The 25,336-nt window shown below is 37.7% G+C and overlaps 2 protein-coding genes across 4 annotated transcripts in view; both read right to left on the minus strand.

The window, feature by feature from the left end:
- The window catches only part of ypel1 (yippee-like 1), a 36,933-nt gene extending 25,012 nt beyond the window's left edge, over nt 1–11,921 (minus strand). The window contains exons 1-2 of one of the 3 annotated variants that reach the window (XM_086206922.1): nt 11,396–11,921; nt 2,019–2,303 (exon numbers count right to left, since the gene is read on the minus strand). In XM_086206922.1, coding sequence (XP_086063048.1) covers nt 2,019–2,135 — 117 coding nt within the window. In that variant the 5' untranslated portion in view covers nt 2,136–2,303; nt 11,396–11,921. Of the gene's footprint in view, nt 1–2,018; nt 2,304–9,120; nt 9,497–11,395 lie in introns of those variants that run through there. The other 2 variants (XM_086206924.1, XM_086206923.1) reach the window with 2 other exon arrangements.
- A 2,938-nt stretch (nt 11,922–14,859) lies between these two features.
- The window catches only part of mapk1 (mitogen-activated protein kinase 1), a 47,231-nt gene continuing 36,754 nt past the window's right edge, over nt 14,860–25,336 (minus strand). Inside the window, exons 3-9 of the mRNA XM_086206925.1 lie at nt 24,835–25,024; nt 23,736–23,852; nt 22,727–22,841; nt 21,858–21,989; nt 20,848–20,957; nt 20,536–20,664; nt 14,860–18,409 (exon numbers count right to left, since the gene is read on the minus strand). Of these exons, the coding sequence (XP_086063051.1) occupies nt 20,548–20,664; nt 20,848–20,957; nt 21,858–21,989; nt 22,727–22,841; nt 23,736–23,852; nt 24,835–25,024 (781 nt within the window). The 3' untranslated portion in view covers nt 14,860–18,409; nt 20,536–20,547. The remainder of the gene's footprint in view (nt 18,410–20,535; nt 20,665–20,847; nt 20,958–21,857; nt 21,990–22,726; nt 22,842–23,735; nt 23,853–24,834; nt 25,025–25,336) is intronic.

Raw genomic sequence — 25,336 nt, forward strand, 5'->3', positions numbered from 1 at the left:
CTTTTTTTTTTTAAATGAAAAGGCTGTGAAAGGAATCGTCATTTGCCTGTCACATTCTGCAACATCCCCCAGCACAAGTACATCCTCAACCTTTGGAAAACATTTATGGTGTAACTAAATGACAATGGGCATACTTGAGACTCTGGTGTTCTGAATGACTGGACACAGACGACTATATTTGAAGTTGAGCCTTTTTCCACAGTTACATGTTAACTTTGTAAACATTTTCAGATGCAGCTTTGATACATTTTCTTGGAATATTTGATGTATAAGAACTGGTTTTAACTTAAAACCAGCACACACGGATGCTTATTTGATACAAATTTGGATTCTGTTCAGGCCATTGAGGAAAGCCTTTCTGACTTGAAACAATACAACAATGTAGAAGATGATCGGAAGTTTCTGTGTCAGCAACTTTTGGTGATATTTGACTATATATACTGAGATTGCATTCATCAAATTCAATAAACAAAATTATAAACACAAAAGGCAACCTCTCTGACCACTAAACACAACAGGCTGAGTTTCTAACAAAGAAAGATTACAAATACGATCAAATAAACATAAAAACAACATAACCTGTTTCAGAGAAAACATGAGCAATCAGACACTGATTTCTTTGAAAATCAGCCTCTAAGGTTACCAGAGGTGTGCAGTGAGGATAACTAGCTCTTTCATTTTTCAAACTACAAAACAGACATAAAAATAGCCAAGGAAGCAACACTTGAATGACTGACCAGCTCTTTTTGTGCACTGCAGAGATGACTCCATAATAATAGCAGCTCAGGCTGTCAGCAAAGCCTCTGAGAATTTACTGGCAGCAAATAAAATAGAGATGCAAAAGCAGACAGGTGAGCAAGCTTTGGAGATGCAAGAAAGAAGGTGAATATCAATTAAAATGACATCGCTGTCAGCCCCCGAGTGCCATTAACCACGACTAATACCTCAATCGGTGCCGTAAGACTTCAGGGTTTAACCAGCCACAGATTTATCGTTCCCAAATATTACACTAGCACTGTCACATTTATATCATCCACAATGTCAACTCCAATGTAATTAACAACAACAAAAGTGTTGGTATGCTATTGCAAGAAACAAGGAAACGCTAACTGATTTAGCACGAGATAAGGATGAAAATAAAATGTAACAATAGATGCAAAAAATGTGTTCTACTCATGTTCTGCACTGCAAAGACTGGTGGAAAAACGAGTCCTAAAACACTGATGTGTGTCATTCGACTGTGGTGTAGTGCATTCATAGAAACGGCATTTGCTTTGCACTTCTATCAATTGAATTTAACCATGAAGATTTTGCTCTGGTGAAACAAAACAAATCGCATAAACCTTTATTTACGTTCATTTTTTTTTTAGAAATAATCCAAAATCCAGTGTAAAATTCCTTTAGCTTTAGGCTGAAAGAAACCAAAATATGTCATCTGTGCAGCAGTTTATTACTGTGCAAAAGCAATTTCAAATACATGCATGTGTATAATGAGTAGAAATAGGCAGGAAGTTTTAGACTTGAAAACTGTAGAGCAGTAAAAATAGTCAGTGGATAAACTACAGTTTTCTGAAGCTCCTTGTATGCAGCTTCAAAGTGCTGCTGTTATCAGCTGTCTGCACAGAAGACATACTAACCCAAATCTACTGAGGATAAGACCCATACTATGAAGGACTACCTTATACAAGCTCACGTAGATGAATCTTAAATTGGCCCAGTACCAGTACCAACAAACTTGGAAGATGACAGGTGATGGCACTACAACTGGCCTTGCCACTAGTCTCTTCCTGCATGCCTTTAGATTAACCAGCTTTACCCTCATTGTTATTAACAATATTTCAACTTTCTTTTGTATTGCAGGTTTATCTTGTGTTTATTAACCTTGATGATGGCACCAAACATGGCTGACATGAGATCCAGTGTGGTCCTTTACCATGTACAAGAAAGACCAGTTGAATGTCATGTGCAACACTGCAGGGAATGTGGAGGAGGAAGAGGGGCAAACTTGGCTGCGGTACCTTTGAGATGAGCTCGTCGTGATTGGCCAGGTGTGCCCGGCAGTGGATGCAGCTGTAGGTGCGATGGCAGGACGGCAGGTAAGCCTGGAAGGTCTTGGACTTGGTCATCTTCACCATGTCAGTGGGGCAGGGCTCCTCGCTGGTGTCAGGGCTGGCACTGGAAGAGTTGCAGCTCTGCTGAACTTGCTGACAGAAGAAGCACTGGAAGATGCAAGCAAAAGCCGTCGTTGTTGTGGAGTGGGTGTGTGGCAGACTCCACACAGACACCACGGGAGAAAATCAAACCTGCAGGAGGGAGAAGGAAAGTTGATTCAGTGAGATGCATTCATATCTCCTATTTTTAGAGCTCATGATCTTGATTGCATTTTCAAAAGAAGTGCAGCTCATTTCTGGGACAATCACTGGATCACAATCATCTATTATGTGATTAGAATCTTATGTTGTTGACCACTACATGGCTAATCGGGGATGTAATATCATGACGGGTCAAACGAACTATTGTCTCGTCAAACCCACTCAGCTTGTGTCACTTCAAAACCAAATGCAACTTTATTTTTAGTGGCAAACGTGAGTCTTTGTTTTTCCTCCCTGAACCAAAAAAATGAGGAGTTTCTCAGATAAAAGGAAGCTTTTGTTTATTTTCCTGTCTGCATAAAGTCTGTCCAAGCAATTACAGGAAATTAGGAACATCACATTTCTGTTGCCTGTTTGAATGCGATTTGCCTGTCACATTGACCACGACCACCAAAATCTTTCACTTCATCCTCGAGTCCCAAAGAACTTTCGAGGAAAATTTAAAGAATTTTTCTCAAGGTGTTATTGAGATCTATCATGTTCAGTAGGATGACACAGTACTTACAGCTTTTGTCAGTGCACACCAGAGTTAGATAGGGTTGCAAAAGGGTGGAAATTTAATGGAACATTTTTGGAAAAGTTACTGAAATTTTTGGAATATTTTAAACTTGTATTTTGGTAAAAGAGGTGGAAACTTTACATGGTCATCCCTGTGACTATATGTGAATAACAAAAATGTACAGGAGAATTTGGGGTAATCTATACCACCTATATTTCACCATGCACTATACATTCTTCCATCACGTTGACAGATTATTAGCATCCTGCACACTACTTCAGGTAAGACTTAATTTCAAAAACGTGTATTACAAATTTTTGCATGTTTATCTGCTTATGTGAACAGAATGTTTGTGTTTATATCTGTGTGTCTGTATATGACAAGAAAACACAATATATATTAGCCTCAAATTCCCACATATTTCCTTTGAAAATTTCCAATGTTGAATATTCATTGATCTTTTGCCATTGCAGTCTTAAGAACTATTCTAAATTGTAGCTAGCAAGTCAAATCACTCTACTGAAGGCTTTGTTTAACCAGTGATATATAATCACCGTGTGTAATCTCTAAATAAAATTGACTATTTTTGCTGAACATCAAGATCTGTACAAAAAAAACCCCAAAATACTTTAATCTGTGTTTCCTTTGAGACTATTAAGGGGACAATATTTATAAAACTGTACGAAACCAATTTTTTTGTCAAATAACATCCAACTTTATTGGAAGAAGCACCCACCGAAGCCTACCACCCTCCAGAAGGCTGCAGACAACCCTTAGATTTTCTTTTCTATGTAGGTATCAAGGTAGAACTGCACCCACAAACCTGTTAAGATCGGCCTAACACACCTCCATGTACTTTAGATACACTGGCAAGCACAGTCTAATTCTGTGTCTGTTGTTATATGCAAGTGATGCACCGTGAGAGAGCAGCAGAGGGTTCACACAAGCAAGGGAGTTTCACAGTCCTCTGAATGACTGTTGCTTCTAACTTCGATTTGACCATTACCAATTTAAAACTAATGCTAAGTATCTCCATCATTATGCTGATTTGTACAAAGTGATAACTGATGCCAGTCATGTTTTTTCCACCAGAAAACAAGCAAACACCCACTAAAAATGCTTGTTTTCTAAATGGAGTTTGGATTTGAACAGCAACATGGTACAACAATAAAATTGCCCAACTAAAAAGCAAAGGTTTTTGACTCAAACAACCTTTAATATGAATAGGATTCACAATTAAATTCTTTCAAGGGCTACAGCAACTAGTTTAAAAAATGGGTGAAATAAAATTCAATAAAAAAGGAGCTCTTGTGTTTCTCCGTGGAGTTGAATAGGGTTGGTGACCACCGGTTTGCCTAAACATCACCTTTCCTACCCTGTATGAGCTTAGTGATGTCACAGAACTCCCAGACCACAGGAATAACTTGAAAAATATATGATATGATATATATTATATATTATAATGCAATATAGATAGAAGGGACAGCCAAAACTACACATATATTCATGTGATTACTCTGAGCTTTCCTTAGAAAACCCAAAACAAAATAAAGCACAGAAAGCTGTATACAGCTTGAACAATGAGGTCTTACCACGGGTTTGGTCATATTATTGGAGTTTAATTCAGCGGCTGAGAAACACTCACTCGCTCATATGAAGGTCAGACCAGAATAGCAGATGAGACAATGCAGCTGAATCACTACAACGATGTGAATTTAGGAGACACAAACACTGCTACATGTCTACAGTATGCCAAAAATCTACCAGCGCATGGAGACCTGCAACATTGCCATGTGGAGACCGAGGGTTCACAAAACTAGGTACGAGATCAACCAGGGTTCAACGGAGGTCCTCTGCAAAACGAAGCACAAGAAATCAGACACAGCATCACTGACCTGACCTTTGAATATGTCATTTTGGATAATCATAAATATGGTTTTCCAGTCATACTTCAAGCTACATTTCATGGTTTAGGTTTTTTTTTTATTATCTCATATTTTTAAAAGAAATTACCGGAATTTGCTGGGGGAAAAGTGATTAGCATTTGAGCAAAGATAATAAGTTACTAAAGCATGACCAAAAATAACAACTTTTACAAAACAAGTAGCATAACAAAAATGCTAAATGATCTCTAAAGATTCCCTAAATTTATGTTTTTGAGGGCCAGACTAGTTGTGTTGGATAAAATTTTTGTATTACAATGCTTTTGAAAGACATCTGAACATTTACCAAAATATCCTCATATTCAAGGGTCCCTACTGGTTTAAAATGGGGACTGAACATCTCTGGAACTTTTATAGGCTAAGGGAGTCCTAAGCTAAATAATGTGAGAACCCCGGGTCAAGAATTTCCAAATGGCATATTTCTGTTGAAACCAAATATTTCTCTCTTTAACCAGGACAATCGAGGGGTAAGCTGTCTTCTGAAATAACCTGACATGAGGAGAAACCGAGAAACCTGCACCGTAGGCCAATACCTCAGAAACAACTAACAAGCGCTGTATTCCTTGTCCAACATCTGTTCATGCACAAGGAATAGCATTTCTTCCTGCTGCCCCTGACAACCCCTTTAGTTTATCTTGTCTATTTAATTATGGTTATAAATTATTGTATTTGTGTCTGTGGTCCACTGCAGCTGACTGAATATATGCATCAGTTCTCTCTGTGAACAAAGATGGAGATGGAGAAAGATGGATTTGGTAGAAGTGAACAATGAGACTTCAGGTTAGGGTGTTTTGCTCAGAGAAGCATTCTTCTACTTTTTTCACACAGCTTGTTATTACAGATGCACAATATTACCTGTGCATCATCTGTATCGACCAATACTGGCTTTAAAGGCAAATTATCAGCATGAGCAAAACTGCTGATATCTGTCAATATTACTAACCACGAAAAAAAAATCATGGCATGGCTTATTTTTCCTGGACTGAGTGCTTGTCATCATGTCTGTGGGGTGAGTGAGCTGGGCGCAGTGTGACGAGGTCATCCACTTGCTAAAACTGCTGATGGGCGAAGAGAGGGAGAGCTCCAAATGTGGGTGGTATGTATGGATTTCAATTGTCGGAAACAGACCGAAAATTAACTATTTGCAATGAATACTTAGCATCAATCATACCAGGAGGAGCCAAGACGCAGCCCGACAGTTACAATTTTGGGACAACAAAGATGGACACGGAGACAACATGTGCCCTTCAGGTAAAACCTGAGCAGCAACCTCTTCTCCATTTGTGTACAAAGCTAGCGATTCATTCCTGACTGGCCCGGGGTCAAAGGTGTCACTCTGAAACTGATGGAAAAACGATTATGTTATTGCTCTGCTAGCCCTCTTACAGCATGCTAACATTAGCTTGTTTTGCTAACTCTGTGTTCATCCTCATCTCAAATATATGGCAAATGTTCTTTTTTTTGTTTTTCCTTCATACTTGAGGGAAAACTGAAGTGAAAATATGTGTGAAGAGAAGCTTTCACAAACACAGCAGAGATCAGGGAGTGTTCCATAGGAACTGAACAGATTTCCAATGGTATTAACGGAGGGACAAGACACTCCATTTGGAAGTATCTGACTGATGTAGATTTGAAGTGGAATTAAAAGCAGCCATTTACAGCAACATTGAGAAGATTGTTGGTGATGTCACATGTTGACTCTCCGTTTGCTATAAATCCAGTAAATGTACAAGCCCTGTGGACAGATGTTCTGTTCCCTTCGTTAACTTTCAAATAGGCCCAAATTACCCTGATCGTAAGGATTGTCTCTGGGAGATCATCATCCAAGTATTCTTTTTTAGGAGTGATATGAACACAATGTGTATGAACTCGGTCAGAAATTAAATATGACATGTTCTACATGACGTATTCATAACGATTGCTCTTATTTACACAGTGAATTAATAGTACATCTTATTTATTCAATTTGCTGAAAGTCCTCTGCCAGTAGGACATCACAATAAGAGTATATACATCATATGTTAATCTGCTACAGAAGAGGGTTGATGATCTCTACGGTTAGGTAGGTGGATGTATCGCTATCTGTTACAATAATCCAATATTTGTATCCCTACTTGTAATGGTATCTTGTTTAATAATCTTTTTCTTCATAGGTGCAAAAATTAACTTCAGTCCTGACTTTTCACTATGACTTTTGACAGAGGCATGCCAACATGTCCCACCCACTACCATTCATTGTGGTAAACTAACTAGCAGTCAGCAGCTATCTGTGGGGCTACTTCATGCACGCACAGGGGAGAAAAGGGTATTTTTATTTTCTAGTCTGGCAATGGGGAGGGTGGCAAATAGGTCTATTTCTAAAAAAGTTAGCGTGCTCCTCTATGCTTCTCAAATAAGCAAAAAATAATATTTTCATAGATTTTGGAAAAAAGGTGAAAGAAAAGATGGTATTTGACAGATCTGAATCAGGACCTCCTGTTTCTTCAAAAAACCCAACTCTGAGACACATTATTACTCTGATAAGAACAAATTTAATAGGTGAAATGTGTGGAGGGGTTGTTACATGATGGCTCTGACTCACACTGCTTATCCCTAAGTGTAGTGCCTGTCAATCAAAGAATGTAGGCAGTACTGTGGCATCCAAGTTCTTCAGTTTCTGATGATAACAGGGCTGCTTAAGGGTGGTGCTCAAGAACAGTGGCATTCAATTCTTCCCCAACATAATCATAAAACACACTTGTTGACTGATGAGAGTTGCAAAAGAAACTTTGACGGAAATATAAGGACTTTAAAAAGTGTTAAAATACAATAAAATCCTGAGATCAAGTTTTCAGACCTGATATCTTTTGTACTGAAAGGAAGGAAAACTACCTGTTGCCATACAGAAAAACTTTGATTTTAAAAAAAGCATATTTATGACTAGTCTACAGTCTCACTCTCTGGCAACTCTGCACAACAAAGGTTGCACCTTGTAAAACAAGACTGCATCCCAGGGAGTTCAAACACAAAGAAAACCAGGGGCTCTGGAAGTTTCCAGTTCAGCTCAACGTGCCGCAACAGGAAGAGCAGCACCGCCGCTGAGACAGAAGCCAGCAGCCAGACAAGAAAACAAAGAAAGGAGCTTCCGCAACTCAACAGGAAACAGCCACAATTTGCTGCAAACACAAGCGCGCTTGCACGCGCGCGCGCACACACTCACACACACAGGTGGTGGTATTAGTGGTGGAGGGGTACATTCAAAGTTGCAAACTGCCCCCTGTCCAGCCATATTTATATAAATACAGTATAATCGGCACAGGTGCCCGAGGTATAATCCCTGCATGAAAAGATTGAAATCCCCTTTCTTAAGTAGCCCAGTTTAACCCCATCAGCTCTAACACACACACAAACAAACAAGACGTGATGTGTGTGTCATCAATGATTACATGTGCTTCCTTAAGATGGAAAGGGGAGATTGCCATTCAAACTCACACAATAGCATGCTGTTATTTGCAAAAACAAAATCATGCGTGCACACACACACACACACACACACACACACACACACACACACACACACACACCTTACTGTTTTATTCATAACTGCCAAATAAGGAAGTCAGCAGTTTGTTTGTTTTGGGCTCTTGTGAATCCAACTTGCTGACTTCTGGGTATTTGAAAGCAGCACATGGTCCTATCTGAGTCAACTTTTTATTGCATTGCATTTACTTTTTTTTCTTCCAGCAACACAAATTAACTAATTCTTTAAAAAATGTAGCTACGAGGTCAATTCGTGTCATGTCAATTTGTTGTTTTGTTTCAGCTTTCTTTGTCGTCTGATATGAAGTCTGTTTTTTTTTTTTTAACTTGTTTTAAGGGTAACATTAAGAGCGTTTGTCTCAGTCAGAAAGTGAGTGGAGTCGACAGGTAACCAAGGAGGAACAGCTGATATTCTAACTGAGCGAAGTGAAAACAAAGAGCTGTGCGTCTTTGGTAACCAACAGGAAGAAGTGTCCAGACAATAGCCTCGCTCCTTTCACAGAATCTCAACGACAAAACACCACATTTCCAACAAAGCCTGACTCTAATTTGCATTTCTATTGACACAAACAAGTTCCAGCCTCTTCATAAGCGCCGTCTTTCCTCTTTTTCATCGGCGATTCCTAAATGTGTTTAACAAAGAGCACGACGCCAGCAACAGTGTGACTGCGTGTGCTGTTTGTTTTCCGATCCTGGTGCAGTCTGTGAAGCCAGCACGACACCAGAACCATGTTTGCTGCTTGCCTCTCGGGTTTATTGAGCTAAATGTTGCCGTTGCTGTACTTACTCACCACCTGGATCAGTTCTGAGCAAAACGCAGCTTGGTGGCCAACTGCTTGCTGAAGAAAGAGATTTTTTTGTTGTTATTGTTTTTGGTTGTTTTTTTAGTTAAATAAATGATTGTCTTCGTCCCGAGTTCTGGTCCATGTGTGACGCTGCCAGACGGGAACTTATTGTTGTGTCCGCTGGGTGCTGACTGATCTCATTTTTCTCAACACGAGCTTTTGTTGTGTCTTTTGTGTGCGTAATGGACTAGCCTGCTTACTTTGGCACGGAAACGTCATCACGTGGGAGGGAGCTACAACAGTGAATGACAGCTAGGCTGACCAATACAAAGCTGCGTTGCATTTGGGTCCTGTGTGACAGATGAAAACCATTCATTTTTATGTTGTACTGCTTTACTTTTAGTTCGAAACAACTATATTTTTCCATTAAATTAACCGATTTTTATCAACGTTAATAAATGTAATCTCTTCTGCTAAATTTGTCTCAGTACACTTGGAAGTTCATATTAATTTCAACCGAATTATTAATTAGTTTGTATCAATTAGTTTGTATCAATTACTTTGTATCATAGATGTTCATAATATATGCGATTTTTACCACTTTATTATCCTTGTCTTGGATGACTGTATTGTTAATTAACTTACAGTGGGCATATTAGCCTCTGTTGATTTGTTGCTTTTTCATTTCCCCTCTTTCTTTTTAGTTTTTTTTTTAAACTGTCAGCCTTGTACAGAAGCCCATACATCACTTGAGGAATACGTTTGGTATCATTTTGGGATGTCAGGTGGTTACATTTTACATTTTTACATTCTAAATCCAAACTTCTCTTTTTTTTCATACAGCGTGTAACGTGAGCGAATTAGTGATCACCAAAAATACGTAATTACAGGAACAACGCAGAAAGTTTCACACGTTGTCGTCTTTGAAACGTGGTTTCTTTCATGCTGAAACCATTATTTCCCATGTACCGTGAACGCACCAATGACGGGAGGCGTGAGCTCACACATCCCCGGATGTGTAAATAAATACAAGATGAGAATATGAATCCGACTGATTCTTTTTCTGTTAAATGATTTTGTTTATTTTCATCTGTGACTCTCTCTATACCATCTCTACGTCACTCTGCAAAAAAAGGAGACCAGCCCATTTTAGATGCAAAGTGTGTGGGCTGATTACTGATTTAAACCTCGGAAAAAAATATAAAAGACGCCACAGTCTGTTATGAAGATGACACAAACTTAATGACAAGCAAAGAAATGTATATTTAAAGTATTACTGATCCAGGACTAATAAACTACAGTTTGGAAGAACAAGCTCCTTGAAAATAATCCAGTTCCCTTGAGCTAATTTTAGCAACAGATCGATAATCCTGGAAAATGTAGCCATCTGTGGGGGGCAACGCTGTATTTTATTTACGAAAAATCAATTATGGCGCTTTCTCCTCCTGTTGCAACTTCACAATTTGTATGTCAGTACCGCATCACAATGCACACATCTGAAACACAACACCATGAATGACGGCATTAATAGGTCCCAAAATAAATATACGCCAGATCATAATAACAACGCCCCCTACTCAGGTTTCATGCATTGCAATACATGCAATGTAAAACGACAAGAATTTTTTTTGTTTTCATTAAATCCCAAACATGCAGCACGACGTGTGGTTGCACGTAAACACATAAGCGCGCACACCGCAGTGGGGCGCGGGCCGTGCGCGCAGGAGCGTTATGAAATGCGTCCTTTCACTGTGTTTTTGTCGCCAGTTCACGTGGCATGAAGCCCCCCATCCCTCCCCTCCTCCTCAACAAAGACCAAAAAAAAAAATTTGACCGACATCTGCAGCCAAATAGGAACAGATATATCGCAAAAGATGATCTACTGGAAGAGCTAAGTCTTTGAATCTAACATGAGGACCAGATGAACTGTGACTCATTAAAGACACCAATGCAAACGGGAGCTGTAATGAGCGCGAATCCACAGAGGTATCATACTTGAGATAGGGGGAATATGACAACTTAAATAACAAACAACATAAATAACAAACTTTAGGACTCTGGAGAACATTATGGAAATAGGCCAGAATACTGTTATCATGCATAAATGGCATCGTCAGTTTAGAACATTATCCTAAAATAACATCATCCTATGATAGGAAGGAAGCAGCAGCAGGAAACAAACCTACAATACAAGGCGACCCATGTTTTAGAATATAATAAGACCAGTGTTACTTGATAAACACCTGTCCTCCAGCAGGTCACTGCCACTGTACTCACCCCAAAAACACTTCGCCTTCCCCCCCTTGGAAACAAAAATAACCCGAAGAAGAAATCAGCTGGAGCTGCTTGAGTCTGGATCTATCACAACATAAGGACACCTTCACCGTCCCACACAGCCAGCGGTAGCAGCAGCTTGACTAGGTCGAGTGCCATCAAAAACTCTTCAAAAAACATCGGTGTCCTCGGTGGATCTTCGCTGCGCCAGACGATGAAATCTGCGGGAAATCTCGGCCGCAGTAGAGTCACATCCGTGAGTCGGCTTACAGAGGGCGCATGTTGGAGCAGCCTGCAGCTTTAGGAGGATATCCAACCTCAGTAATATCAAGCTGAGCTGTCCTGTCTGCGGCCTTATTTATACTGAAATCCTAATCACTCGGTGATGCGCAGCGCGTTTCAATAATTCACTAAACATCCAGGACGCCAATTCCGTGGAGTTTCTACATCCGGATGAACCCAGCGAGCAAGCCACAGAGTCAAACTTGTACAAAAGTGAAATTGAAGCAGTTTTTCAATTATAATCAGCGGTGTTGCCTTTAAGTGTTGCGGGAAAATCTAGATTAGCAGGATTGGGCAGAAAAAAAGTCATCGATGGAAATATAACAATCGATTTATCCCAAGAAAGATTTGTACATTAAGTGACGAAAACATCAAGTACCTACACAAACGGCAGCAGCGTTATTTTAAATGTTGGAAAGGCAGTTTTAGATATTTATAAAAAGTACAAGTATTTTATGTTTTAGACTATGGGTCAACAAAAGAAAAAAATACATTAAGAGGGCAGAACCTGATTTATCTTTTCCCAACTTGGAAGTTCATTTTTTTAGAAGCATTTTTTTTATTTGGTGCCTTTATTTAAGCTTCCACTTTTATTCTGAAAACTTTGAAAATAAACTGATGAATTTGGTTATTGGCTATTTTTTGCTTTTTTTAATTCTTTTAATATTTTGATGAATAAGAGAAACCTCAGATGCCTTGTATAAAGCATGTTTGTCTCCAAACAGAATTATTCAAGTATAAATTGAAGAACGGAGTCTTTTGATGCCGCTGACGTAGGTAATTTTATTAAATCACCTGAAAAACACATTTATACTTCGAAATTTGAGCATCGTCGAGGCACTAGAAGGCATCAGGAGCCTAGCTACACAGCCGCTTCTACAAATAGCATCCAATCAATGAGAAGCATGATCTCAGAATAGCCAATCCACCGTGAATACGGGCGGGGCTAAGGCTAGACACCCAATCAACCCGAGGCCAGACTCTAGACTGCGCGCTCACGTAACAGTGTTGTTTTTGGCCGTGCGCGCACCACTAAATCAGACATGTGCAAAGCGTCAGAACCAATGATGCGCATGCGTGCCCGCACTGCAAACACGTGGTCGAAGCAAAACAAATAAACAAAACAAGCCAATAATCAATCAATAGATGAGGTTCAATTTTGACCTTTATTACATTTTCATTATAAATATTTATGTCACGAGTTCTGTCAGTATCATCATCAATATTATTCAAGCTATTTTTGTTTGGGAAGCAAACATGCGTGAATTTCTATTAATAATTTCAAATGTACGAACCTAAAGCCTTAAAATAAGGCAGGTTTAATGATCCTTATTCTGGCAACATATCCTGATCCCATCAAGGTTACTTTACTAACTACAAACGTGAACTGCAGAAATGTATCATGGCTGAGACTCAAGGCAGATTACTTTACAGTATTTACTATCACAACAGCGCTCCCCTCAGGATTTAGTGGCATTAAACTGCTGCAATGTGTCAGGTTATCAGTCTTTCCTGTCTATGAGTGATGGCAAAATATCAACAATATTGAAAGACAGCTGTTCAGACAGGTTACTCATGGGAGTGTTTGAATCCCACACATTACAGATCCTGCTGTTCTAAATTCTGAATGGAACAAAACATATTTTACAATGTTAGTGAGCCATAAATTGTAAAAAGATACCAAGTTTGAATTCAGCCTTAATAAAAATGTGAAATTGTTGTGTCACACTATCACATGGTAAGATATTTGTATGTGAAAATTATTTAAAAATTATGACTGTACTTTTTATTTTTTTTAATAATTTTATTATGTAGCCTGGACTACTGGAGAGGAGACAGCTCATCCAAGATACTTCTGCCAGAATCATTGACTCTGAGGACAATACAAGAAAGTAAAGCGCCTCACACTGCCCAAAAATGACTTCCTGTTTGTAGAGGAGGCCATATATTAAAATCCCATCGCCAGCCTCTAATCAACTTCAGTTAAATTCATCTGTGACTCATGAAACATCCAAAAACCTTAGGGTCATCTGGGACCTGTGTTTTTTGTTTTTTTTAATCTTTTGGAAATTCATGGATAATCAAATGAACTCTATCCAAGTACAGGTGAGCATAATTTAAAACTTACTGTCTTATTATAAATGTGCAATCTTCCTGCTATGATGGGTTCAAACCTTGTTTCCGAGGGTGAAAAAAAAAAGTTAAGACATGGCAGACGGATGAAAGTGCATCATGTTTTTGGGGTAGAACACATTTTTTATTGATAATTTTCTAATTAAATACATTTAATTGAGAAATAGGTTACCATTAGAAATGTTTATTTTGCAACTCTATGTATTTATCTGCATGGACAGCGGTTCACTGAGCGGCATCAAATACTGGACTGCATCTTGCCAGCTGACGTCAATATGGTGTTTTCTTGGCTTACAGAGAGAATTTACACTCATTGAAGGTACAGTGTTTCCTTATTTAAATTTTATGGCAGAGGTGAAAAACACTGAAAAACTTGTTTTTTTTTCCCAAAAGTGGCAATCAGTCTTTAATAACAGCAAAGAAAGGCTTCGTTCAAGTCAAATCCTTCACACGACAGCAAAATAAAACTGACCGATAAGTTCAAATGATTTCTATGGCAGGAAACCACACAATTACCTTTAAAATACAACCTTTTCTCCTTTCTGAAATGTTAACGACACAATACTGATCAAAACATACAGTGAAGTAGATCCACTGGCGACAACTCAAAGGAGATTAGTGTCTGATAGAAACAGAACATTCATTTTACAATAAAAATATCTGCACATAAACATCAAAAAGAAAGGAAAAAAAGGCTCAAGAAAAAGGGTGATGCAAAAAAAGTTTGCTTTTCATCTTTTCAATACAGTCACAAATCACACAGCTGTGGGAACAAATCTCTTTAAAATGTACAGAACTTAATAAGTAGAACCCACCCGCAATCCCTCCCACCCCGTAGTTGATTGTTTTCATTTTTAAGAGCGAATACTGCGATTACAACAGAGTCCCGACTAAACAAAAGCTGCACGTCAAATCTTGGATTTCAAGACTATCAAAAAAGGCACAGACAGACGGGTTGCACAGAGAACTCAGCAGAAGCTTATCATACAACGAATCCCAGTCAGGTTTCCAGTGCCCTCAATAACAGCAACCCCCCCCCCCCCCCCCCCCGAAAAAAAATATCTACAGGCAAGTCAAGTCCGGGCAGGCACCTCGGATTGTAAATCCCAACTACTGTAGAAGCAAGTGCATTTAGTAATCGTCGTGGGTAGCGTTTCCAGCAAGTGTGAGGCGTTTAAGGACTGTTACCTCACGTCTGCTCAGGTGACGTTTATGAGTGCAAAAAGAGTCATTTCTGCAAGGTCTATTTTTTTTTGTGTGTGGATGAGTTAAACCTCCGTCAACAGGGCCAACCACTTCAGAGTGCAATTTTATCATTCAGTTTAACATTATCATTAATGATGATTTGTTATATGCTGATCGTGGTTTATACTTTTTTTTAGATTGGAAGTATAAACACTTTATTTTCCATTTTCCAATTTATTATTTGAACTGCATTTTTTATTTTCACTTGTTTCTCTCATAATTGTTACATTTGTTGATGAATGATTAACATGTGAGGCATTGCTGCAGGCCCACATTTAAAGAGAATTGTTCAGTTTATGAAATAATTTTAAATTTGAATTTGGGTCACAGCATTCTTAAGTTAAGGAATGTTAGAAACTCGCTTACTTGCATTCTGGCAGACAGATTAAAAGTTATGACAAACTCACCTACCTCCACCTTTAAATTTCAATAATCGATCTGTGATATTTAGTTAATTTAATTCATACAAAAAATACGTTACTGTTGGGGAGTTATGAGCAAGACTAGTTCTTGGCCCAAGAACAGTAATTTCTAAGTCTAGGACTGCAGCCAAGAGACAGTCTCCGACATAACATAATAAAACCAGATTTTAATTATTCGTTTGGTGCCACTAACCTAATGACCTGATCTTCTCATGTACCACTTAGCAAAAAAAAAGAAAAAAGAAAAAATCCACACAATAAAACTACAATCTACTCCTTTAAGGTCTCAAGGTTGTTCAGCAGCTCACTGAGTCATTTACACCAATTTAAGCTGTTGCAAGACACTTCATTGGAACTCCTTAGTAATATCTGCATTTGTAAAATTAAGAGTCAGATAATCCAAAATACAAATTAAAACAAAATTCAGCTAACTATCGGCTAATCCGTTGTCATAGGTCACTGAGGGGAAAGGATTGTTTTTGGTTTGAATATCATAAATAAAATTGGCTCCATTTGCTGATGATGAACTCACACAGCACTAATCTTCCTTCTTCCAGAGCAGAGAAATGCTTTTCCAACTTGCAGTTTGACTTGACATGTGCGCAAATGGAAAAAATAAACAAAAGTCACGTTACTCTTTACTTGCCTTCTGAAATGAGCTTAAACATGACTTCCCACAGTAACTGAGTCACACTGTCACTTATTAATGGAAAGTTGTTGCTGTAGTTACTTAGTCAAAGCAGCCACACAGGTCTGAAACAATAATTTTATAGATTATTATACATGGAATTTATTACTTTAAGTGCTAGCAGAGTCAGATTATTCAGTTCAGGCAGACTTTGACTACCGAGTCATTTCAGAGTTCATTTCAATCATGAAGTCAATCAAATGACCAAAGGATTTTACTATGATCCAATGGAAGGTGAGGTGTATTGGGAAACAAAGTATTGAGGCCCATGTGTAAAACAGAGAGCTGCTATAAGCTGCAGTGCTGCTCAAAAATGGCACAGCTGGCTATATGAAGTCTCAGAGCTTCTGATTTTTGTATACTCAAGAGAAATTTCCGCATCAACGAATTCTTCAAAAGTCTAACAGTTACTGGCAAGAAGTTAAACTATAGTTTGATTTTTACTGCAGTTGTCTGTGAAAATGTGCAATTAAATGTAAAATTAAAAAAAAAAAAATCAAATGAAAAAAATGATCTGGCAGATTTGGGTTCAAATTCGTCAAGTCTTAATCCCATTTCTCAGGTTCAGGAAACAACATGCTTCTGTAGTTTTGATATAAATAAAATTATATGGTTATTCTCCTATTTGCAACAACCAAACTTTCTCAACATGCAGATGAAGGTTAAATTGAGATGGTCAGTGTGAATCTGTACAAATCTAAATTGATGTCGATGGGAATAAAAACAGAGAAACAGGACAAAAAGCACCATGCGATTGGGAGGTGTAATATACCACAAAGGTTAGAACAGAAAGAGCCCAGACGCTCCCAGCACATCTGCCCGGCTTGTGTGGCACTTAACATTGTTGTCTTTGTATACAGAGCTTTTAACAGTCATGCAAAGGGCACAGTATTTTTTTAACAAGGCGAGAGAGATTAACAGAGACGAGACTGAAGAAGAAGAAAGACAGGATGTCTCCTCCAGACAGAGTTCTGTGGAGTATCAGAATTCTTGTCCTTTCTTCCTCCTTATGAAAATATCATATTGTAAATACAGACTTACATAAATCGACTTTAGTTTTTCATGGCAAAACAATGGGTGAAACCTATCACTGCATTTTAATATATTTTCTTCATAAACTTAAAAAGCCAATGGAAAGGAAATTTTAAAGTTTCTGATAAAAGAAAATAATTGTAAATTCATCATTGTCTACCATCATTCTTGCCAGTAAAATATCTAAAGCCTCTTTTGAAATATATATATATATATATATATATATATATACATATATGTATATATATATACATACATATATACACATATACATATATTTTAACACACGCATCATATATATATGTGTATATATATAGATAGATATATTCAGTTCCAGATATATCTAGATAGATAACCCTATAGATATCTATCTATATATACACATTATATACATATATGTAGCCACACACATACATATATATACATACATACACACACACACATCTATATACGCGTGTGTGTGTGTGTGTGTGTACATATATAAAACCTTCTGTATATTTAGGATTAAAATAAAATATTTTATGATTAAAATATAGATCTCAACCCTGTGGGATGGCTTCAAAGCCCATACAGGCTGATTAATTTCATTGCATACATCAGTTGATTTAATCTGGGTTTTCCTATTCTCCGTCAAAGAGAGAGAGAGGGTGAGAGAGAGAGAGAGCGGGAGAGAGAGAGAGAGAGAGAGAGAGAGAGATCATGGTGTAACAGTGTGACAAATGTTAGAAAATTCAAAAGGCCTTTTTCATTGATCATTGATTGATCATATGAGTGATCTAATGTTGCTTGTGCAACATAGGCAGAGTTAAATAACATTAAGGGTTGCACCCCAAAAACACAACAGCTTGCCTATCATGATCATTTGACTTTACAAAAACATCTGGAAAAGGAATAGCCAGAGCTTTTGTGAAACAAAAAAAAATTGTTTGTTGTTCTTGGCTTAACCCCCCCCCCCCCGCACCCGAGTGTAAGCCGTGATAAGACACCCCTCACAACGAGAGAGAGAGAGGAGAGAGGAAAAACTGAATGATAGACTGATTGATTCCTGACGCCATTCCTGAGCAAAGTGGACTTGACGAGTGAGACCCAAGGAATCCAGGTGATGTGGACAACAGGAAAAAAATAAAGATTAAAAAATTAAAAAAAAAAAATCACAGCAACAACGTGGAGGCGGGGAGGAGCAGTGGCAACGCAGAAGCCAGTCAACAGACACATCTGTAGGGGAAGAAAACGGAGCTGTCACAGGCTTGCCTTTTTGAGACAATAAATAAACTCAAACACACACACTGAACTATATAATAACTTTGGCATTTAGATTGATGCAAGCAATATCAAATTAATATAGTATGAACCAGATTATATGAGCTACAGAGCTATACAGAAGCTGCAGGTTAGTTTACAGAGTGCAACAGGGATGATGCATTTTGTACGAAAACAGGGAATTTGGAATCAGCATCACTTCCCTCCAATAAAAGCCAATGGGATTTTTTCACTAGATTTTGAATTAGTGCAAAAACAGGCTTTGTGTCAAACAAAGGTTTAAGACTTCAGTTTTTAGTTCAGCAAGGTAGTCCTCACAACCACTTTTTCAAGAGATTTTTCATTATTTTTAAATGTAATTGCAAGATTCGAGGAAAAAAACTAATTATTAACAAACTGCACATATGCGTGATTTCAATGTAAGCAAAAAATCGTTGGGCTTGTTTTTCTCTTTCTTCTATGTGTTCACTTTGTCGTGGACAACATCTTTTTTCAGTCAGTTTAGCCACTTGTTAGAAAGCGCCATTTCAAGACATAAAAAGCACAAAACTACAAGAGTGCTGTACGTACTGATGCATTTTGTACTGTAGAACAAATCGTTTATTTGCGTGAACATCAGACCTTATTTTCAGTCATTTCATAAGCAATTCATACAACCAACTGACAGACTTTTGACAAACTAATTTATTCACAGTATTTTAATTAAAGGATTCATTCCTGTGTCTCTCTTGAGGTGAGAAGACATTTTTTTGTAAATAATATAGAAACAAACCACAAACAAAGTTGATGCCCAGTCAGGAAAGTAAGCGACAAGAATCGAAAGTACAGAGTCTGAGGTCTAGACTTAAGCTCAGAGGAACCACAATTAATCTGCAGTTCTCATAGCTGTAATACAACACTTTCAAGGTGAGCATGCCAGTCAATAATAATGACCTCCCTGGTCTTTTCAAGCTGTGAAAGACATATTATTTCAATGTTGTTGTGACAGGTGTCCCTCAATATTCTGTTTTCGGGGAAAGGTGATTCTGCAGCCCCGTCATATCATTTATGAACATAATAGTTAACAATTTAACATGCTCAAGATATCATGATATAAACAATATAGCTATGTGATGACATGTTGCCACGATGTTTCCCCAACACGTCATCTCACAACTGGATAAGAGATGGCAGCCGACGGTGATAAACGGCCACAAAGAAAACAAAGCACAGAGGGGGCACGCCCAAGTTGCACTTTGTACGACAAAAAGAGGCAAAATTTGGATGGAAATTATTGAATAAGTTACATAGATTGGCGGCACGGTGGTGCAAAGGTTAGCACTGTCACGTCACAGTAAGAAGGTTTTGGGTTCGAGTCCCGGCTCGGGCACGGGATCTTTCTGTGTGGAGTTTGTGGAATTCAGTGATAAGCTAGCAATTACACAACTGAAGGGGGACTGACTGCTTGCCTCCAGCATGGACTCAAGCCAAAGACTCATACAGGTGCATGTCAGCCTGAGAACTTATTACTTGGACAGTAAATTGATACGAGCCCTGCTCAAGTCTTATCTTAAGACATGTTTCTCCCTCAGGATTACGTGGGTGAAAATACTGATGTGAAATATTCAAGGGAGGTGTTTATAAGTGCCTTTTGAAATGGAAAAAACATACTTTTGGATAAACTGGTGAAATGTTAATTATACTGTTGTTTTGATGTTAAAGAAGCATTCCAAGGCAGGAACATAACATAATGATGTGTCGGTACAATAGAATACTGTATCAGTAATGCATTGTTAATACCATTGCTGCCACCCTGTGGTAACAGCTGTAGACAAATTAAGCAGTCAGCGATATGTCAGTACCTCATTGGAAAAGGACAGAAGCTATCAAATCACTTTGATTTCTTAAAATATCATCATGAAGGTTATTATCACAAATTTCTTTGAAATACGATGATACATATTGAATTATACTGGGTGATGCTCTTGAGGATTTGTAAACTGATGTTTGGAATTACTATGATGTCACGTAGGGGAGAAATCACCTACTACGCGGAAAACTGTTAAGCGGAGATAGAAACTGAGTCAGGCTTGGACACATACCTTCGTGAGCTGTTAGGATCTAAATCCCGGCTGGAAACGTGCAGTTTCTTCGAAGATGAGCTCCTTCAGTGTCTCTTTGGGTAAATCATCCAGCTCCATGTCAAACTTAAATGGGGCCTCAGCAACAGGCTACACAAGAAATTCCAAAAAAATATTGCTATGATATGGTTTCGATTTACGACAAGGCTCTACCTATAGGGTAGCACAATTAACTCCAAATTCAAAAACTAACTTCTGTTGCTCAGAGGAACAGATATGCATATGATACTTTCATCTGTACATAGTTTCACATCTTCATTTAAGACCACTCACCTCATCTGTGGGGTCGTAATATTGTTCCAAGTAGGGGTGCGCCAAGGCCTCCTCTACTTCAATCCTTTTGTGAGGGTTAAAGGTCAACATCTTGTCCAACAGGTCCAGAGCTGCAGAAAGAACACAAAACAGCAAGATTGTGAAAATGAAAATACAATACGCATGAGAGATTAATACTGATCATCTAAAATATTAACTGGATTTTCCACTAGAGGGCATCATGACATTAAAATGATGCCAAGATTGTTGTGTTAGTCACCCTTCAAGATGAATTTTTCATACGATAACATGACAAAAAGAGCTGGACAGATGATAAATTATTTACAATCACACTAGGAATATTTTCTCTCAATTGCTGTCAAGCAGCAATTTAAAATAGTTAATGTTAATCTTAACATTCTAGTTTACCTACCACTCTGTTTAAGGTACACTGTGTGGCTTTAACTGCAGCTTCTTCATCTCTGAGATCTTCTCTTCGCAACCAAAATAATTGATTGCATCTGACTTGGTGGACATTTGAACCATTAGATAAATGATACCTATTGAATAAATCAGTTATCATAAATGTTTAAAGTATGATTTTTATTTCCTCCGAATACTTGTGTACCAGAGGAACAGTCAACTTAGGCTTGAAATATTGTATCTTTTATCTATTCCAAAGATACTGGTTGGCTTATGATAAGCATTATGGATGTTTGATTAAGGAGGGTTTTTAAAAAAATTTTTTTTAGGATGCTTCCTGACCAGAAAACCTGTACAATTTTGAGAGGGATATGAATCTTGAACAGGAAATTTAAAACATTTCATTGTAAGAACACATTACTACACACGAACAACAAAAAGTTCACGTTTAGTAATTTGGGAAAAACTATACCTTTATGACACAGGACTGTTATTAAATATTACGAGAGTGAGTATTTGGCTGAAGTGATATTCCCTGTCTGCAGTAGAACCTCTAACACATTCATAACACTGGTAATTCAAGAGGAAAATGCAGGAGCATGTCTGACCTTTGGGATCAGCGTTTGGGAAGAGGCGGTTCCATGGCACTTTGCAGCGCAGTGGCAGTGACAAAAGATAGTTCCTAGCTTTAATGTTAATGATACAGTTCAGATCCTCCTGAGATGGGGAACCAAGGATCCCTGAGGGGCAAAAAGAAAAGCATGAACAATAATTAGTCCTCGATTTTTAGTAGGACTACCAGCTAAACATTAAAACATTTTAAAATTATTTCTGGGGGGAACTGAATGATGCAGAAACATAAAAATAAATATAGTAACAATTGAAAAAAATTAAAATAACAAATCAGTTTCTGTAAAAAAAAACTACAACAAATGGTGAATGGAATTAAAATACATTTGTGTATTTAGTAGATGGACAGATAATTCAGTCATTCTGAAATGGTATTTTAATTTTTTTAACATTCTCTAGAATCAGGTTCAGAAGATTGGTCCTTTTTTTTTTTCTTAAACTCATTTTGATATATTCTTTTTTTTCATTAGGTTCAACAAAATAAGAACTGAAAAAGAACTGGTATTTTTTTCATAATTCAGTAGTCTTACAGTTGTAGGTCTAAAATCATAAGGACAACTCTATTTATAAATGGTTTATTCTATTATTTACTATAAATGTTCTTTCCCTTTTTAGTGACTGGACTTGAATGTCCTTATCAATTTAAATGTTAATACTATTTGAGTTAAATAATAACTTCTTTTTTGGTTGTTATTCTTTCCTCATTGAAGAAGGGAGCATTATCAAAAAAAAAAATGTATGAACAAGATATGACAATATGTACAGACATAAACACAGAGAATTTCTACTGGGTTAGTATTGTTATTTTTCAAGGCGTAACTACAGTGCAAGTCTTTTCAAGTTTTACCCAGAATGTGGTTAAGCTGATCCAGGTAGTGCTTGCCAGGAAAGATTGGCCTGTTGGACAACATCTCAGCCAGGATGCACCCCACTGACCAGATGTCTATGGATTTGGTGTAGCCCTGAGAATGAGAGCAAAAGGACAGTCCTCCATCATGTAAGTAGTTGATTATCTCATATACTGAATAAAATTCAAGCATTATTACCTAGGTTATGTGCAAAGCTTGGCAAGGCTTTGAGAGGGAACAAAGGTTCTAAACCAGTGGTGTTTTCTTCATATGATTTATTTTCCAACAATAAATATGATCTTAGGTTTTTGTCATGAGTACATATATATTACTGGGTATGTATATATTACTATACATGAGTATATTACGGCATTTAAAAAATTCTGTAATTGCTTTCCAACTGAACTCGATGGATTTTTTCCTTAAAAAATAACAAATTTAGGCGTTGACGGATCATGCTGTGCAGAAAAACTTGAAGAATTGCACATTTTACAGCTGGCCTGTAAAATGTATCACTCTGTGTTACATTAAAAAGAACACAAAACGCTGAAAGCATCAAATCTGCCTCTTCAGACTTTGTTTCTGAAGAATGAGCAGGCAAAAACATTTCACATTTTATAGCACAAGAAGTTCAAGGGACTGCTCACACGAATACTTCAAATTTTCATCCAATTTATCATCATGTCCCCAGTGTGGGACATCCTGTTAGTGTCTCACTTGACAATGTTATTACATGTAAAAGGGTAAAACAGGTTAAAGTGAAAACAGAACATTTAAACTTCATACATACAGAAATTCTATCTAATACTCAAGTCAAAATAAATAATTCAAAATTTTAAGAGCACCATCTGAAACTGAATCATTACAGCCTGAAAGTGCAAAAAAGACACATTGATTAAAAGTTAATAGGGTTACAAAATATTTAGTCATTAAAAATTACCAGAAAAAAAATTCAGAACTTTTTTCACTACTGACTGTTGTCATGTCAACTACTTATGAAAGACCCACCTTCGAGTTGAGCATGATCTCAGGTGCTCGGTACCAACGAGTGGCGACATATTCTGTTAGAAAACCAGTGTGATCATGGTCAGGATCGGCCACACGAGCCAGACCAAAATCACAGATCTGAGGACACAAGGTATCACACTGAGTGAATTCAAAAATCAGAAGTTAAACATAAATGTAATCTTTCAGGACAATACTGTGGGTACAAATCAGACCAAGATGGCAGAAAGAATAGAATGGAAAACAGGTTGACATTTTCATAATATGATTATTCATAAACAATCAACAATAGACAAACTGGAATTTGAAGCCTTAAAAATGGGTGTTTGTTGCCAACTTATAGTTTGTAAAGTGTTAAATGCACTAAATAAGTTCTCATAGTTAAGTTAGGTGCCTTTAAAAACATTAGGAATCCATAGCAGTCGGTAATTAAATGTTTCTTTGCACATTACTCTATCTGATCCTTTTGTTAACATATATCCAATATACACAAATGAATGACAGCCCCTCCACTTTTTTTAACCAGAGAAAAGCTGTGAGGGGGAACCTTGCATTTACCAACTACATTTAAATCATCAAGGCAGTACAATTTGAACTAAAAGAAAAGGCTGGAGATGCCTTTTGTCACTGACAACACATTTTGGGGTTAAAAAATTGCTGGTAATTCGTTACAAAGGAGGACCAATACCTAATGAAAAGGAAATAAAGTATCATCAATGAGCATGTTAACATGGACTGCAATATTCTCATATACACCCATTTGCAACAATACTCCAAATAATAAATATGGAGAATTTAGATCCAAGTTACATTAGAAGAGAAGAGTTGACATCTCAGCTCAAAGCAGTGTTGTACCTTCAAAATATATCAGGTTAGTGACATGATTTCAGATCAAATTCTGGGGGAAAATTTTGATATAAAAATAAGTGACACTGTGCAAAGGCATCTTTAGTCCTTATAAAATATTCTAGTCATATTGTCATAAGCAATTCACATAAACACCTTAATCGAAAGGTCAATAGAGAGTCTGAGATTCACTGTCCATATGAATTTAGCCAGTGACAATCAGCCTTGAGAAGTCAAATCACTCTGAATAACCCACCTTGAGATCGCAGGTGGTGTTGAGCAAAAGGTTGGATGGCTTCAGGTCACGGTGCAAGACATTGGCAGAGTGGATGTACTTGAGTCCTCGTAGGATCTGATAGAGGAAGTAGCAGATGTGGTCGTTGCTCAGATGCTGAGTTTTCAGAAGCTTGTACAGATCTGTCTCCATGAGATCCTGGACAATATATCTGCAGCGTGTCGAGTTAAAGAACTTTAAAATGGGGAACTTATGGAATGTCCTTCTGTGCTTGTAACGTGTCGTCAATTCAATGTATGAGTCCCATTATTTTTCCCTGCTTGACCTGGGGGACATGTCCCACAAAAAAAAGTTTGCAGCATTGTAATTGAATTTAGAGTCAAACTATTGTTCTTTCAGATTTAGACATTTAACCTGATTTTGGTTAAACAGCTCGGCAAAGCCATAAAATATCTTGATCGGTAATGGTGCAATCACGATAGATCCATGATCCATACAGCTGAGACCAAATGGTCGCAGAAGT

The sequence above is a fragment of the Aulostomus chinensis genome, chromosome 6 (assembly GCF_037954235.1).
Source record: "Aulostomus chinensis isolate RoL2024-O1b breed Wild chromosome 6, RoL_Achi_v1.0, whole genome shotgun sequence".
Classification (NCBI taxonomy): Eukaryota; Metazoa; Chordata; class Actinopteri; order Syngnathiformes; family Aulostomidae; genus Aulostomus; species Aulostomus chinensis.